The 14,485-nt window shown below is 37.0% G+C and overlaps 1 protein-coding gene across 11 annotated transcripts in view; it reads right to left on the reverse strand.

The window, feature by feature from the left end:
* Positions 1–14,485, reverse strand: part of DNAI7 (dynein axonemal intermediate chain 7) — an 81,297-nt gene that overhangs the window by 35,811 nt on the left and 31,001 nt on the right. For 6 of the 11 annotated variants that reach the window (XM_050746670.1, XM_050746665.1, XM_050746673.1 and 3 more), the window contains 7 exons: positions 13,500–13,591; positions 10,929–11,030; positions 9,945–10,082; positions 6,134–6,280; positions 5,809–5,910; positions 3,460–3,563; positions 1,119–1,431 (listed from right to left, as the gene is read on the reverse strand). In XM_050746670.1, coding sequence (XP_050602627.1) covers positions 1,119–1,431; positions 3,460–3,563; positions 5,809–5,910; positions 6,134–6,280; positions 9,945–10,082; positions 10,929–11,030; positions 13,500–13,559 — 966 coding nt within the window. In that variant the 5' untranslated portion in view covers positions 13,560–13,591. The remainder of the gene's footprint in view (positions 1–1,118; positions 1,432–3,459; positions 3,564–5,808; positions 5,911–6,133; positions 6,281–9,944; positions 10,083–10,928; positions 11,031–13,499; positions 13,592–14,485) is intronic. The other 5 variants (XM_050746675.1, XM_050746672.1, XM_050746674.1 and 2 more) reach the window with 1 other exon arrangement.

The raw sequence follows: 14,485 nt of genomic DNA on the forward strand, positions 1-14,485 counted from the left end.
TGTAATATTTTAAATTGAATTATTAATAAATCAGGTGTTCTTAGAGTATCTAATAATTCCTATTCTGATTTTAAATTTGTATTCAATCTAATCCTTAATCCTCTCCTGTGTTTAAAGAAAATAAATCAATAAACTAATACATTTCATGTCTTAAGCACTTGTCAGAAAACGTGAGATTTTTTGGTCCCTCATAACATGCAAATAGGCTATTAAAGAACTGCTTGGCTCTGAGAAAGTATTACTAAATTCTTAAGAGACATATTTTTCTAACATAAATAAGCTTGACAATCTTGCCAACAGAAAAAAGAGCAGAAGCTAACTAAAGGAATATGATTATTAAATTGGTCAAAAGCTATATCTAAAGATGTCAATGTTTCAGAGAAGAGTGATATTTTAAGAAAATAAATTTTTACTTTATAAAATTCTTTCTTATAAAACCAAAAACTGAGGAAGTAACAGGGTAATATAAGATTATTTACTTAAGTTTCCATTTAATGGCAAGTTCCCTTGAGTGAGTTTGAAATATATAATACACAAAAATTAAATGGCATCAAAGCTGCCCGGTTGTGCACCTAATATAAAAATGAGCGGCCGGGCGCGGTGGCTCAAGCCTGTAATCCCAGCACTTTGGGAGGCCGAGACGGGCGGATCACGAGGTCAGGAGATTGAGACCATCCTGGCTAACACGGTGAAACCCCGTCTCTACTAAAAAATACAAAAAACTAGCAGGGCGTGGTGTCGGGCGCCTGTAGTCCCAGCTACTCCGGAGGCTGAGGCAGGAGAATGGCGTAAACCCGGGAGGCGGAACTTGCAGTGAGCCGAGATCGCGCCACTGCACTCTAGCCTGGGCGACAGAGCAAGGCTCCGTGTCAAAAAAAAAAAAAAAAAAAGCAATGCCTGTGCTGAACTTTAGGATGTTGAAGCTAGTGGCTCAACTATTAATTGACTATTAATGGAAGACAAGAAAAAGACACATATTAAAAATTGAGGCACTGGCAAGAAAGTGGCTCCCAGACAATTTCTATTTGTTTAGGAAAAATCTTGAGAATACTTTAAGGGAATCTAATAACACGTGTTGCATGAAGAAAAAAAAATGTGTATATTTAAATGTGTCCTACCATTTTCACTTCAATATCATCTTGTTCCTCCTCAACTTTTAATTTTTCCTCCTGAATTAAGTGAGACTGTTTTTCTTGTTGTTTGGACTCTTCTTCGACCTCTTTGCTGATTGCTTTTTCTACATTCTCAACATCATCTTTGACAAGCTCAGTTACTGAGGAAGTGTGTTCTTTTGATGGTGTTGAAACAGGGTGCAGTGCAGAAACATGATCATAGTGAGTATGCAGGAGTCGTACAGCAATGTCACTTGTTGCTAATATCCTTGGAATCTCAAATCCAATTTGTGTTTCAGAGAATCTGACACTTCTGTGCCTGTTAATAATTAATTACAACAAAAAAGATGAGACCCTAGGAAACTCTAGATCTGCGTCAAATTTATAACTAAGCAGTATTTCTCTTCACCTTAATTTTGCTCCAATTTTTAGTCTGATCACATGTGCTTTCTTTGCAGCATTTGGACCCAGTTGCTGATGCTGTCCTTCTCAAAACAGTTTATTGGGATCCATAACCCCACAGTCTTCTCCATCTCTGGCAGTTCCTTCTGTCTCCTCTATATGGCCTTCTTCCTGACCATCCCTTCGATGTTGATATTACTCAGTGCTCCATCCTAAGCCCTTTCTCCTCTCCCTCAACACACACTCTCTGGGTATTGTTACTTCTGTGGCCTCAATGACTATCTATACTATCAGAAGTTTTTAATATGAGCTTTATTTTTCCTAGGGTTGGGTAGGGGTATGACGCATCTCTGAATGGACTTTAAGAGGTCCAAAAATGCCCTTCCACAAGTGCAAGCATCTGTAATTACTTGACATTCAGAAGAATCTATGACTCCCAAAAAGTGAAGAACCATTGGTCTACATGCTGATGACTCCTCAAAATATACTACACCTCAGATTTCTCTCCATGCCTTCAGCCAGTTGCACTCTGGTATCTTATAAGTACTTCAAACTCAGCCAGTTCAGCACCGAACTCATCATCTTTACAACCACCCCCCCCCAATCGTCATCAAAATGAAACTTGTTCTGCCTGCACTATTCCTTATCTCGTAAAAGACACCAACTAATTCTCTTCTTAAACTTGGGTAGTGAGTACAAAGCTATTCATTTTATTTTTATTCATTTAAAATTATACAGATTAATTTCCTTCACTTTTCTATACTTGACATATTTTACAATAAGAAAGGTTACTATATTGTCCCCGATTAGATGTGAACCGAAGAGGTTTTTTTTTTGTTTTTTTTTTTTCATAGCAAATGGAAAGAACTTGGGAAATATTTTGTTCTTCCCTTTTACTAAACATCAAAAATAAAGTCCAATTTTTTTTTTTTTAAATGTCACATGGCTAGTCTTTTCAGAGGTAGGATCCACACCTAGGCCTCCTAATTTTTATTCTGGTTATTTTTCTCTAAAACTCACTGCTATACTAATGCAAGTAACTTAAAATGTTTAAAGATCAAGCAGCAACCAAGTGGTCGTGAATCTGCCATCATCACTGTCATTCCTTAGAGACGTTTCTTTGTTGAAAACTATTGGGGAAACAGCACTTAAATGTCCACGAAATACACATACGAAAATCTATTAACAGTTCACAAAGATTCATTAAAAAAAAAAAAAATCCAGATTGCCATGTAGAAAGTACCTATCAGCCAGGTGCAGTGGCTCACGCCTGTAATCCCAGCACTTTTTGGAGGCCAAGGCAGGCTGATCACTTGAGGTCAGGAGTTTGAGACCAGCCTGGCCAACATGGTGAAACCCTGTCTCTACTAAAAATACAAAAAAAATTAGCCAGGTGTGGTGGTGTGCGCCTGTAATCCCAGCTACTCAGGAGGCTGAGGCACAAAGAATCGCTTGAACCCAGGAGGTGGAGGTTGTAGTGAGCCGAGATCACACCACTGCATTCCAGCCTGGATGACAGAACGAGACTCTGTCTCAAAAAAAAAAAAAAGAAAAAGAAAAGAAAAAAAAAGTACCTACCACTTCTATTTTTTTGGAGGGTAGAGGGGTTAAGTGGGTAAAGAGAAGAGGAAGACCTGGTATATAATGAGTATATATTTGTAATAAACACTATGCTATAACTTTTACATGCACTAATGTTTAATCTTCAATCCAATCCTATTAAGGGACATAATCATCATTTTACTGATGATATACTGAAGCTCAACAAAGTTAAGTAACTTGTGTAAGTAAATGGCAGGTTTGTGATTCAACCTTCAGTGGGCTAATTTCCTAAAATGGGCTTTTCCAAACACACCATGCTGCTATGCAGTAGGCATCTGTCTGGCAATCATGATGTGGTTCAATGTCTTTCCACCTACAGGGAAAGTATTATCCACAAGGGTACCTTGGATTCTTCTTGAGGTTTGCCCACACATATAGAGTAACATTTTCATCTTTAATGACTTTTTCCATATTTCCACTGTCCAGGTCTGCCAAAGTACTAGCTTGCTGTAAGAGAAAAAGAAAACATTACAAAGGGCCACAGGCCTCATAAATTATACAACTTAGATAAGTTACTTTATCACTTACGTGTTGGATTCCCTTTATTAACCACCTAAAAGAGTGACTTGGGTAAAAACCAGGTTCAATCAACATGACAAAGGATTGTTTTAAAAAATTCTCTAAAGGATGCAAATGTATTTACTTACTTAAACATGCATCTCCTTTTTCCATTCAGTTTCTCCTAAGGTGTCCAAGAATTAAAGTAGCTCTTAGGTTGGGTGAGGTGGCTCATACCTGTAATCTGAGCACTTTGGTAGGCCAAGTTGTAAGGATCATTTGAGTCCAGGAGTTGAAGAACAGCCTGGGTAACATAATGAGACCCCTCATCTCTACAAAAAATTAGCTGGGTGTGGTGGTGTGCGCCTGTAGTCCCAGCTACTTGGGAGCTGGGAGGATGCTAGGTGGAAGGATTGCTTGAGTCTGGGAGGTTGAGGCTGCAGTGAGACATGATTGCACCGTGCACTCTAGCCTGGGTGACAGAGCAAGACTGGGTCTCAGAAAAGTAAAAAATAAAGTTGCTTCTATATTTCCGGGTAGCACCTGTGGATTAATATTATGTTACCTTTCTCAGTCATAACATCAGAATCATGACTTTTCATTTTAACTATACACATGCTGATTTATCTGTATCTTATTAAAATGTAGACTATTCTACTGCAAAGTTAACCTATCTCGGAACACATCAAGTTTAGAAAGCAAAATATCCAGCTTATAAAATCCAGATGAGTCATGTTTTCACTAGTCTAATACTTAATATCCAATATTAACCATAAAATTCAAGTATGTTCTTAAAAATTTTTAAATAAAAACTAACATAGTTTGATGCCTATTGCTCAAGAAATCAGCTGTCATAAAAGATTTGAATAAGTCAATATGCACTTGCTAGAACGTAAAACTTTAAACTGTTGAAGACTACATTTATTATTAATTTTTTAAGTGTGATTATTCTTGCACACTTTTTGTTTTCTGTAACTGTAACTTTTTGAAGTGTTCAGGACAGTTATCTTGTAGAATTGTCCCACATTGTGGATTTCTATTATTGTTTCCTCATGGCATTGTTTAACTTGCTCCTCTATCCTCTTTATTTTTGTACACTGGAAGGTCTAGGGGTTTAACTGGATTCAGGTCCACCACTTTTAGCAAGGAGGCATCATAGGTTATGCTGTATTCTTCATGCTGCATCCTATCAGAAGACATACGATGTTCCACTATTAATGATATGAACTTGATTGCTTGGTTAAGGTGCTGACCACCAAATCCACCCATTGCAAAGTACATTTTCCCCAATCTGAGGTCAAATACTTTGGCACTAGGAGAATTATGTATTCCTCAACAGCTTTTCACCTAATCACTTAGGTAGCCATTGAGGATCCTTATGTGAAGCATTTACTACACTGGGGATTGAAAAATGGTGATTTCCTAACTGATCACTGCATCCACATTAGATAGATGGCATTCTACTGTAAAGAACTGTTCTTTCTTCACTCCACCTTCCTCTTTGTTTCTGAAGTATCACTATAAACTCAAAAATTTTTATATATTCAATTTTTTATAATTGATTATAATCATTATTCTGATATTCAAATTATTCCAAATTTGATCAGTGCGACTTCTAAGCTAGCCTCTTAGCTAATGGCATCTCTTTCATACAATGTCATTAGTCTCTGAGCGTTTGCTTGCCTTCTAGCACAAGACAATCCAGCCTCATCTTTCACTTTTCCTGCCCCAGAACTGAAATCCCAAATCCTATTTATGGAATAAAAAGAAATCTGGTTCATGCTGATATTTCAAATTGAAATATAACATTATAGTATTTTTTCTAATCCTCCTCCTCCTCTTCTTCCTCTTTATTATTACTATTTTTTGAGACAGAGTCTGCTCTGTTGCCAAAGTTGAAGTGCAGTGGCGCGATCATGGTTCGCTGCAGCCTTGACCTCCTGGGCTCAAGTGATGGTCCCACCTCAGGCTCCCAAGTAGCTGGGACCACAGGCAAACCATGCCTGGCTAATATATATATATATTAGGATGAGGTCTCTTATCCTATCCTTACATATTATTATCCTAAGAATAAAAATAATAATATAAGGTGAGTGCAAAAGTAATTGTGGTTTTTGCCATTACTTTTAATGGCAAATAGAAATAACATTCTATTTCTTCAAAAATAAAATGTCTGGGGGGAGCAGTGGCTCACACATGTAATCCCAGTACTTTGGGAGGTCAAGGAAGAAAGACTGTTTGAGTCCAGAAGTTTGAGACCAGCCTGGGTAACACAGGGAGATTGCGTATTTACTATCTGTAAAAAAAAAAAAAACAAATCAAACCAAAACAAAACAAACTACATTTAAAAATAAAATATCAGTTATTAAATCTGAATAAATATATGCACTTTAAATTATTCTACTAACTTTTCCATAAACTCTTGATTTTTCAGTTTAAAAAATACTGAATTATTTTATATATAACATAAAATGTTAGCTCTTATAAAACTTAATATATAAGCAAAATATCACACTTACTCTGAGAAGTATTTCTGTGGCTACATTGAATTTAAGATGAAGGAGCTCCTGCAGTTGTAGAATTGATTCTTGGTACTGTATTATATTTTTATCTTGCAAATCACACGGTGGAGTTTCCAATAAAATAAATTTCAATTTCTCAATTAACTGTAAAGTAAAATAATATTTGCATTAATTCTCAGAGAAATAGTCAAGGACAAGTGAAAAAGGGAATGTTCTATCCCTTTTGAATTGAAGAACACATACTTAGCAAAACATATAGAAATCCTTTCTAGTATTTATTCTGTAATTTAAGATCATAAACAAAAATTTCTTCCCAAACTCCCTTAAAATTAATTATAACACACTGAATAAATAAAAATCCATGAGTATATAGTATTAGACGTTCAGAAATGAAAGGGGAAGGTGGGGTGAAGAAAGAACAGTTCTTTACAGAAGAATGCCATCTATCTAATGTGGATGCAATTATCAGTTAGCAAATCACCATTTTTCAATCCCCAGTGTAATAACTGCTTCAGATAAAGATCCTCAATGACTATCTAAATGATTAGGTGAAAAGCTGTTGAGGAATACATAATTCTCCCAGTGCCAAAGTATCTGACCTCAGATTGGGGAAAATGTACTTTGCAATGTGGAGATTTAATGGCAAACACCTTAACCATGTGATCAAATTCGCATCATTAAATTAATAATGGAACATCATATGGCTTCTGATAGGATGCAGTATGAAGAACACAACATAACCTATGATGCCTTCTTGCTGGAAATGGTGGCTCTGAATCTAATTAAACCCTCGGACCTACCAGTTAACTATGTGTGACAGAGTTTTCATTAGCAAGTTAATAAATGAGTGGCAACTTGTCATTATCTAAGACTGAGAGACAATAGAAAAAACAACAATAATATAACAACGATGAGGAGAAGGAGGTGGAATAGAACTACTACCATTTTTACTGAATGCTTACTATGCACCAGGAACTGTTCTAAATATTGTATATGTTTTAATGCATTTAGTCTTCATTATAATTCTATGAGGTAGATATTGTTATGGTATATATTTTATAGATGACGAAACTGAGGCACAGTGTGATGAAGGAACAACTAGTAAGTGGCAGAATTAAATTTTGAACACTGACACATATAATACACAGAAATTTTCTGAATTAAGACAGGCAGCATCATAGTGTAGGGTAGTATGGACTCAAGCAAGAATGCTAGGCTTCAATCCTGGCCACCTCTCAACTAGCAGTGTGGTTTTGGGCAAGTTATTTAACATCTCTGTGCCTTAACTTCCTCATTGGAAAAATGGGGTTCATAGTACCTATCTTCTAGTGTTATCATGAGAACTCAGAAAGCTAGTATTTCCAAAGCTTGGCATAGATTAAGTACTACATAAGAGTTTATTAAATAAATTTGAAAATTTGGAAATCGGTGTTTACTATGGGGCCATTTCCTTCTGTTACTGCTATCCAAGTCCACTTGTTCTGCAGCTTTCTGCTTTTGTTTCCTATTGCTGTGATTACTCCCCTCTTCTGTCTCCCGTGTTATTGAACTTATCCTTTTCTCATCTTTTTTGCTCTTTATTACTTCTACTTCTGACTCATTCTTGTAACAGGAAGATGTTCCTTGCAGCTCATCACTGGTGAACTCTAGTACTACTTCCCACTACCTCCCTGCTAATTGCAAAATACCAGATTCCTAAGCTGACGTTATGCCATGGCAGCTTCTCTGGTAAAGAGGATGTGTAGTACCAAGAACACTGTATGATTAATCCACTGGCATTTAAACAGCTCAGACTGTATGGGAGACTCCTTGGGCCTTTGGAAAGTCAGAGTAAGGTCCATCTAAGGTCTCATAGTGGACTGTAAGCAAATCACAATCTATGTTTCTTTATTTGTTAAAGGACTCTCATAACTTTGTTGTTCAGATTAAATCATACAATGCATGGTATGAACTTAAAAGAGTCTACAGTTATACTCTCTTATGACAACATGAAGAAGTTAAACTACAGCAGCAATGACAGGAAGCATAAAACTGTGAGGAGCTAGACCAAAAAAGCACTAAAGGATAATAACAGGAATAAGAGTAGTGAATTCCTTCTAGTTTCTATTATCATGTGTGTTAAGTGTGAATTTATTTATCCTAACTTGATGTGACATAAAAAGAAGTATTTGGTCTCTGCCCCCTGTTCCTGGTGTAAGCTTCTTAGAATTTCTTGAGGGATAGGAATGAGAGAAACAGCTTTTGTTATTTATAATAAGCCCTTTTCAACCTTATCTGAGTTTATGCTAGTATGATGAGTCTTAGCAGATGGGGGCTGACTGCCAGAGGGACCAACCATGAGATTAGAGGGCTGAATCCTGCAGCCCGCAGCCCCACTCCCTGGCCTCCAGGATGGGGAAAGGAGATGAAGATGAACTGAAACACCAGTGGCAAATGATTTAATGCATCATGCCTACATAAATGAGGTTTCCACAAAAAACTCAAACAACGAGGTTCAGGGAACTTTCTGGTTGGTGAACACATTGAAGTGCTGGAAGGGTGGTGTGCCCCAAGAGGGCATGGACGCTCTACATTCCTCCCTACGGACCTCACCCCTTGTATTTCTTCATCTAGTTGTTCACTTGTATCCTCTGTAATATCCTTTATAATAAACCAGTAGAGGCGAGTAAATGTTTCCCTGAGTTTTGTGAGCCATTATAGCAAATAACCTGACCAATGGCTTGTGGCTGATTTATAACAGGCTGATCAGAAGTACAGGTGACAAGCTGGGACTTGTGACTGGAAGTGAAGGAAGAGGCAGTTTTGTGGGACTGGGGTCTGCACTAGCTCTAAGTACTCAGTACCAGCACTGGATCGAAGGACACTTAGCAGGTATCTGGAGAGTTGGATAATTGGTTGGTGTGAGAAAACCCCACATACATTTGGTGTCAGAAGTGTTAAAAGTATAAACATTAGTTTTTCTTTTTACTTAGAATTTGTCGAGTTTCTTGAATGTGAGGATTCACATCTTTCATCAATTCTGGAAATTTTTCAGCCATTATCTTTGAATATTGTCTCTCTTCCATTCTTCCATATCCCTTCTTTTCCATATATTTTTAGCCCTTCTTACTCTATCATACATGCCTGTCAACTGCTCTTTCATATTTTCTATCTCTTCGTCTCTGTGCTGTCTTCTGGTAAATTTTTCCAATCCAACTTTTGATTCACTCCTGATTAAAAATTCTCAGCCAGGTGCAGTGGCTTATGCCTGTAATCCTAGCACTTTGGGAGGCCAAGGTAGGTGGATCATTTGACGTCAGGAGTTTGAGACCATCCTGGCCAGCATGGTGAAACCTCATCTCTACTAAGAATACAAAAATTAGCTGGGTGTGGTGGCACATGACTGTAATCCCAACTATCGGGAGACTGAGGCATGAGAACTGCTTGAACCCAGGAGGCAGAGGTTGCACTAAGTAAACATTAAAAATCATGGGTACTAAATTACTAAACAGTGGATATTCCAACTGAGGATAAAATTACCCACTACCCCCACCTGTGTTATCTACATGAATGCATGCAACTTGTTTTTTTTTTCTTGATTAGACAGACAAATAATGTGTTATGATATGGTGACCTTAGCTAATGTGGCAAGGAATTCTTAGGACTTGTAAAAAGAAAATGAAAAAGCTGACCAATTACTTCTTTTGCTAAGGGTTCAGAAGCAGTAGTGTTATTATTTGGCAAGTAATCTATTAATTTATTTTTATTTTGAGTTAATATCAGACTATCTGTAACAGCCAGTTTATAGGAAAATACATAAAACACCTACATTTAGCACTACTTTACTCTTCTCAATCACTTCCTCAAAAGTCTCATTTGTTTTCTCTTTCCACAAACTAATAAACGTGTTCATTTCTTGGGCTATTGAAGGATCAGGACTCCCATCACATTGAATGTAGTGTTTCCACTGTGGAATAAAAATGTTTAAAGGTTCACATTGATGAAGATTCAACCAAAGATTAAATGACTTCTTTTTTGAAGTATATTCTTATAACCTAGTTTAACCAACTTAGATAAAAACATGATGGCTTTAACCATTAACTTGACAGAGCTCCAAAATAACCAAATTCTTATTTATCCAAGTAATTTCTAATCCTTAACATTCAGATACATAGAAGCACTAATTACTTTCAGATTTTTATTTTTAAAGCATTATTTATAAGTAGTTTTTGTTTTGCTTAGTTTTCCTCTCTAATCATAGAGCTGCTTATTTGCAAAGGCCAACACTTGGGCTAATTTCTACTTCCCAAGTTATTACTAATGTCTAGTTGCCACTGGCATTTTACTACAAGGCCTTCCATTCATTTTGTGGTTTATGCAAATTTCACATTTGTAATCATATTGTACTGTACTTAGAATTTTTCACTTAAGATTATACCACAATCTTTAGCCATATAATAGTTTTTCATTTTTCTTCTGATATTCACCTACATTATTTCCAAAGTTATGCTGTTGTGAGCAAGACTAGACTGCCTTAAGCACAAAGCTTTTACGTTTTAATTTAGCATAATTTCCCTAGTATACATTCCCAACAATTGAGTCAGTGTCAAAGAATATAAACATTTCAAGGACGTTATTACTGACAAATAGCTTTCTACAAAGTTATGTTACTTTACTTTGCCATAAGCAATCAATTTGTCAGATGAGAGGGTTTTTTAAAACAGATAAATTTAGTTTCTTGGCATCAAAATTGGACTACAACTCCCTCTTGTGGTGACAAAAGTATTAGCTGAAAAAGAGAAACCAGTCTTACCTGAGAAAGCATTCTAGTCTCCTGTTTCAATTTCTCTGCTTCAGGAAAACACCTCTCTAATAAATAAAGTTCTTCGAGTTCTTCATTTTTCCTTTCTAGATCCTGTTGCACAAGGACAGATACATTGATCTGCTCTTTAATTTTAGCTTTTTGTTTCACAATTAGCATCTAAAACATGTGGCTAAATATATAACTGTAGTTCCAAAATGAATATTAAAATTAGTTTGAATATAACTGATATCTCCAAAAGGTTTCATCTGAAACAGTGGCTTACAAAGTGTGATCTACAGACTCTCGGTGGCTGTAGAACTTGGGATCTGTGAGGTCAAATCTATTTCCATAATAATATTAACATTATCTGACTTTTTCATCGTGTACCTATTTGCACTGATTGTGCAAGATGGTGTGAAAGTGCTGATGTCTTAGCACAAATCAGACAGTGACCCCAAACTGTACTATTTCTACGGGGAGAGGTGAGGGGAAGGAACCAGCTTCACAAAAGAATGCCCGGATGGACGGGCACAGTGACTCACAACTGTAATCCCAGCACTTTGGGAGGCCGAGGCACGCAGATCACGAGGTCAGGAGTTCGAGACCAGCCAACATGGTGAAAACCCGTCTCGACCAAAAATACAAAAATTAGCCAGGTATGGTGGCGTGTGCCTGGAAGCCCAGCTACTCGGGAGGCGGAGGCGGGAGAATTGCTTGACCCTGGAGGCAGAGGTTCCACTAAGCCAAGATCGCACAACCACACTCCAGCATGGACGACAGGGCAAGACTCTGAATCACATTAAAAAAAAAATTTTAAAAAAAGAATGCCCTGATGAAGAGGTGAAAAATTATTAGTTGTATTAAACCTCAACCCTAAGTACATGTCTTTTTAATATCCTGCTGGATAAAATGGGAAGTAAGCACAAAGCTCTTCTGTTGCATATCAAATGACAATACTGTCTCGAGAAATGCCACTTGTGCAATTATTTGACTATTTTGGCAGACATTCTCTCAAAAATGAATCATTGGAATGTGTTACTTCAAGGATACAACTCAAAATATGTATTGCCAATGATAAAATTCAAGCTTTCAGGCAAAAATTCAAATTTTAGAAAACTTGTATCTATCACTGTAAGCTTAAAAGTATTCCAATCTTTAAAAACTTCTGGTTTGGGCCTGGCATGGCAGCTCACATCTGTAATCTCAGCACTTTGGGAGGCAGGGGTGCATGGATCACAAGGTCAGGAGTTCGAGACCAGCCTGGCCCTGTCTCTACTATAAATACAAAAATTAGCCAGGCGCAGTGGTGAGCACCTGTAATCTCTGCTACTCAGGAGGCTGAGGCAGGAGAATCACTTGGACCTGGGAGGTGGAGGTTGCAGTGAGCTGAGATCATGCCATTGCACTCTAGCCTGGGTGACAGAACGAGACTCCGTCTCAAAACAAAACGAAAAAACTTCTGATTTGTTTGGTGATTATACTAATGTATGTGATTTTTGATAATGAATAATAAGTTACATCAACATTTGGAAGCAAATAATTCAGTGAACCAAACCTTTTCAAGCAAGCAACACATGATAATGCTAAATCATATATGAAAACAAGATCTATTCAGAGGGTAAGACAGATCAATGTTTTAAAATAACAGAGTATGAATAGTTCACTGATATGGTTTCATATTCCACATTAAGAAACTATGACTTGTAGAGTTATGATATAGTATCAAAGAAGAATATCCACAATTATCAGAAAGGCTATTACAATATTACTTTTTTTCCAATTGCGTAGCTGTATGAGGCCAGATTTTCTTTATATGCTTCATACAAAACAACACATTGCAACAGATGGAATACTGAAATAGATATGAGAATCCAGCCGTCTTCTGTTAAGTCAGATATCAAATAAATTTTTAAAATGTAAACAATGCCATTCATTTCCTCAATTTAAAAAAAAAGTTGTTTCTTTAAAAATGTTCATGTATTTACTTGTGTTTAATAAAGTTTATTTTTATCAACATGTAATGTCTGTTAATGTAAGCAGTTTAAAATTTTTGTTTTAATTTCTAATATGGTAAAATATTGATTGATGTAATCCACATAAACATAAGCTCCTTGGCGGGCGGGGGGGGGGGGGTCTTCAGTTTTTAATAGTAATGGAGTTTGGTCTTGAGACCAGAATATTTCAGAATTACTGATCTAAAAGATTCTAGTGAAACAGACAAGTGAAACTAAAAAAGGAGAGGTAGAATTTGAATATTTTGCTTTTTTTTTTTTGGTTGCTGTTAACTTGTTTATAAAATGGATTCACATATGCTTTAAGGTTATGAGCATAGGCCCTTTAGCAAGACCTGCTTAGATCTAAGTCTTGACTATGCCACTGATTAGATGCTTAATTTCTCCGTACCTCGATTTCCTCATCGGTGAAATCTAGATAACAATGTCACTTATTCTATGATAGGATTAAGTTCATGTAGGCCTAATTATTACTGGTAACTATGGACTGAGAAGGACATTAAATGACAATAGATCTGATAGGCATAGTTTAAAGTATTCATTAAGAACATTATTAATGTTTATTTACTTTTGCTTCAAGTCGATTCAATTTTTCTTTCTCAATTCGTTGTATTTCAAGCCTTTCCATTTCTTCTTTCTCATATTTCAAACGGGCTTCCTCTAAAGAACCAAAAAAAATTTTTTTTCTCAGTGAACAGATCACTGCATTTTTAAGCCCTTAAAATTACTCCTAATATTTTCAAGATGTAGTGGTGGAATCTTTTATAGAAGTCACAGTCTTTATTACATGGTAGATATGAGAAAAGTGTCAGTTCTCCATTCTTCAAGAAAGTAACTACAAGAAAACATCAAACAACCCCATCAAAAAGTGGGCGAAGGATATGAACAGACACTTCTCAAAAGAAGACATTTATGCAGCCAACTGACACATGAAAAAATGCTCATCATCACTGGCCATCAGAGAAATGCAAATCAAAACCACAATGAGATACCATCTCACACCAGTTAGAATGGCGATCATTAAAAAGTCAGGAAACGGCTGGGCATGGTGGCTCACGCCTGTAATCCCAGCACTTTGGGAGGCTGAGGTGGGTGGATCACAAGGTCAGGAGTTCGAGACCATCCTGCCTAACACAGTGAAACCCCATCTCTACTAACAATACAAAAAAATTAGCTGGGAGTGGTGGCAGGCGCCTGTAGTCCCAGCTACTCTGGAGGTTGAGGCAGGAGAATAGCATGAACCCGGGAGGCAGAGCTTGCAGTGAGCCGAGATTGCACCACTGCACTCCAGCCTAGGCAACAGAGCAAGACTCCATCTCAAAAAAAACAAAAACAACAAAAACAAAACAAAACAAAGTTGGGAAACAACAGGTGCTGGAGAGGATGTGGAGAAATAGGAACACTACTGTTGGTGGGACTGTAAACTAGTTCAACCATTGTGGAAGACAGTGTGCGATTCCTCAAGGATCTAGAACTAGAAATACCATTTGACCCAGCAATCCCATTACTGGGTATATACCCAAAGGATTATAAATCACGCTGCTATAAACACAC

The sequence above is a fragment of the Macaca thibetana genome, chromosome 11 (genome assembly GCF_024542745.1).
Source record: "Macaca thibetana thibetana isolate TM-01 chromosome 11, ASM2454274v1, whole genome shotgun sequence".
In the NCBI taxonomy this organism is placed as follows: domain Eukaryota; kingdom Metazoa; phylum Chordata; class Mammalia; order Primates; family Cercopithecidae; genus Macaca; species Macaca thibetana.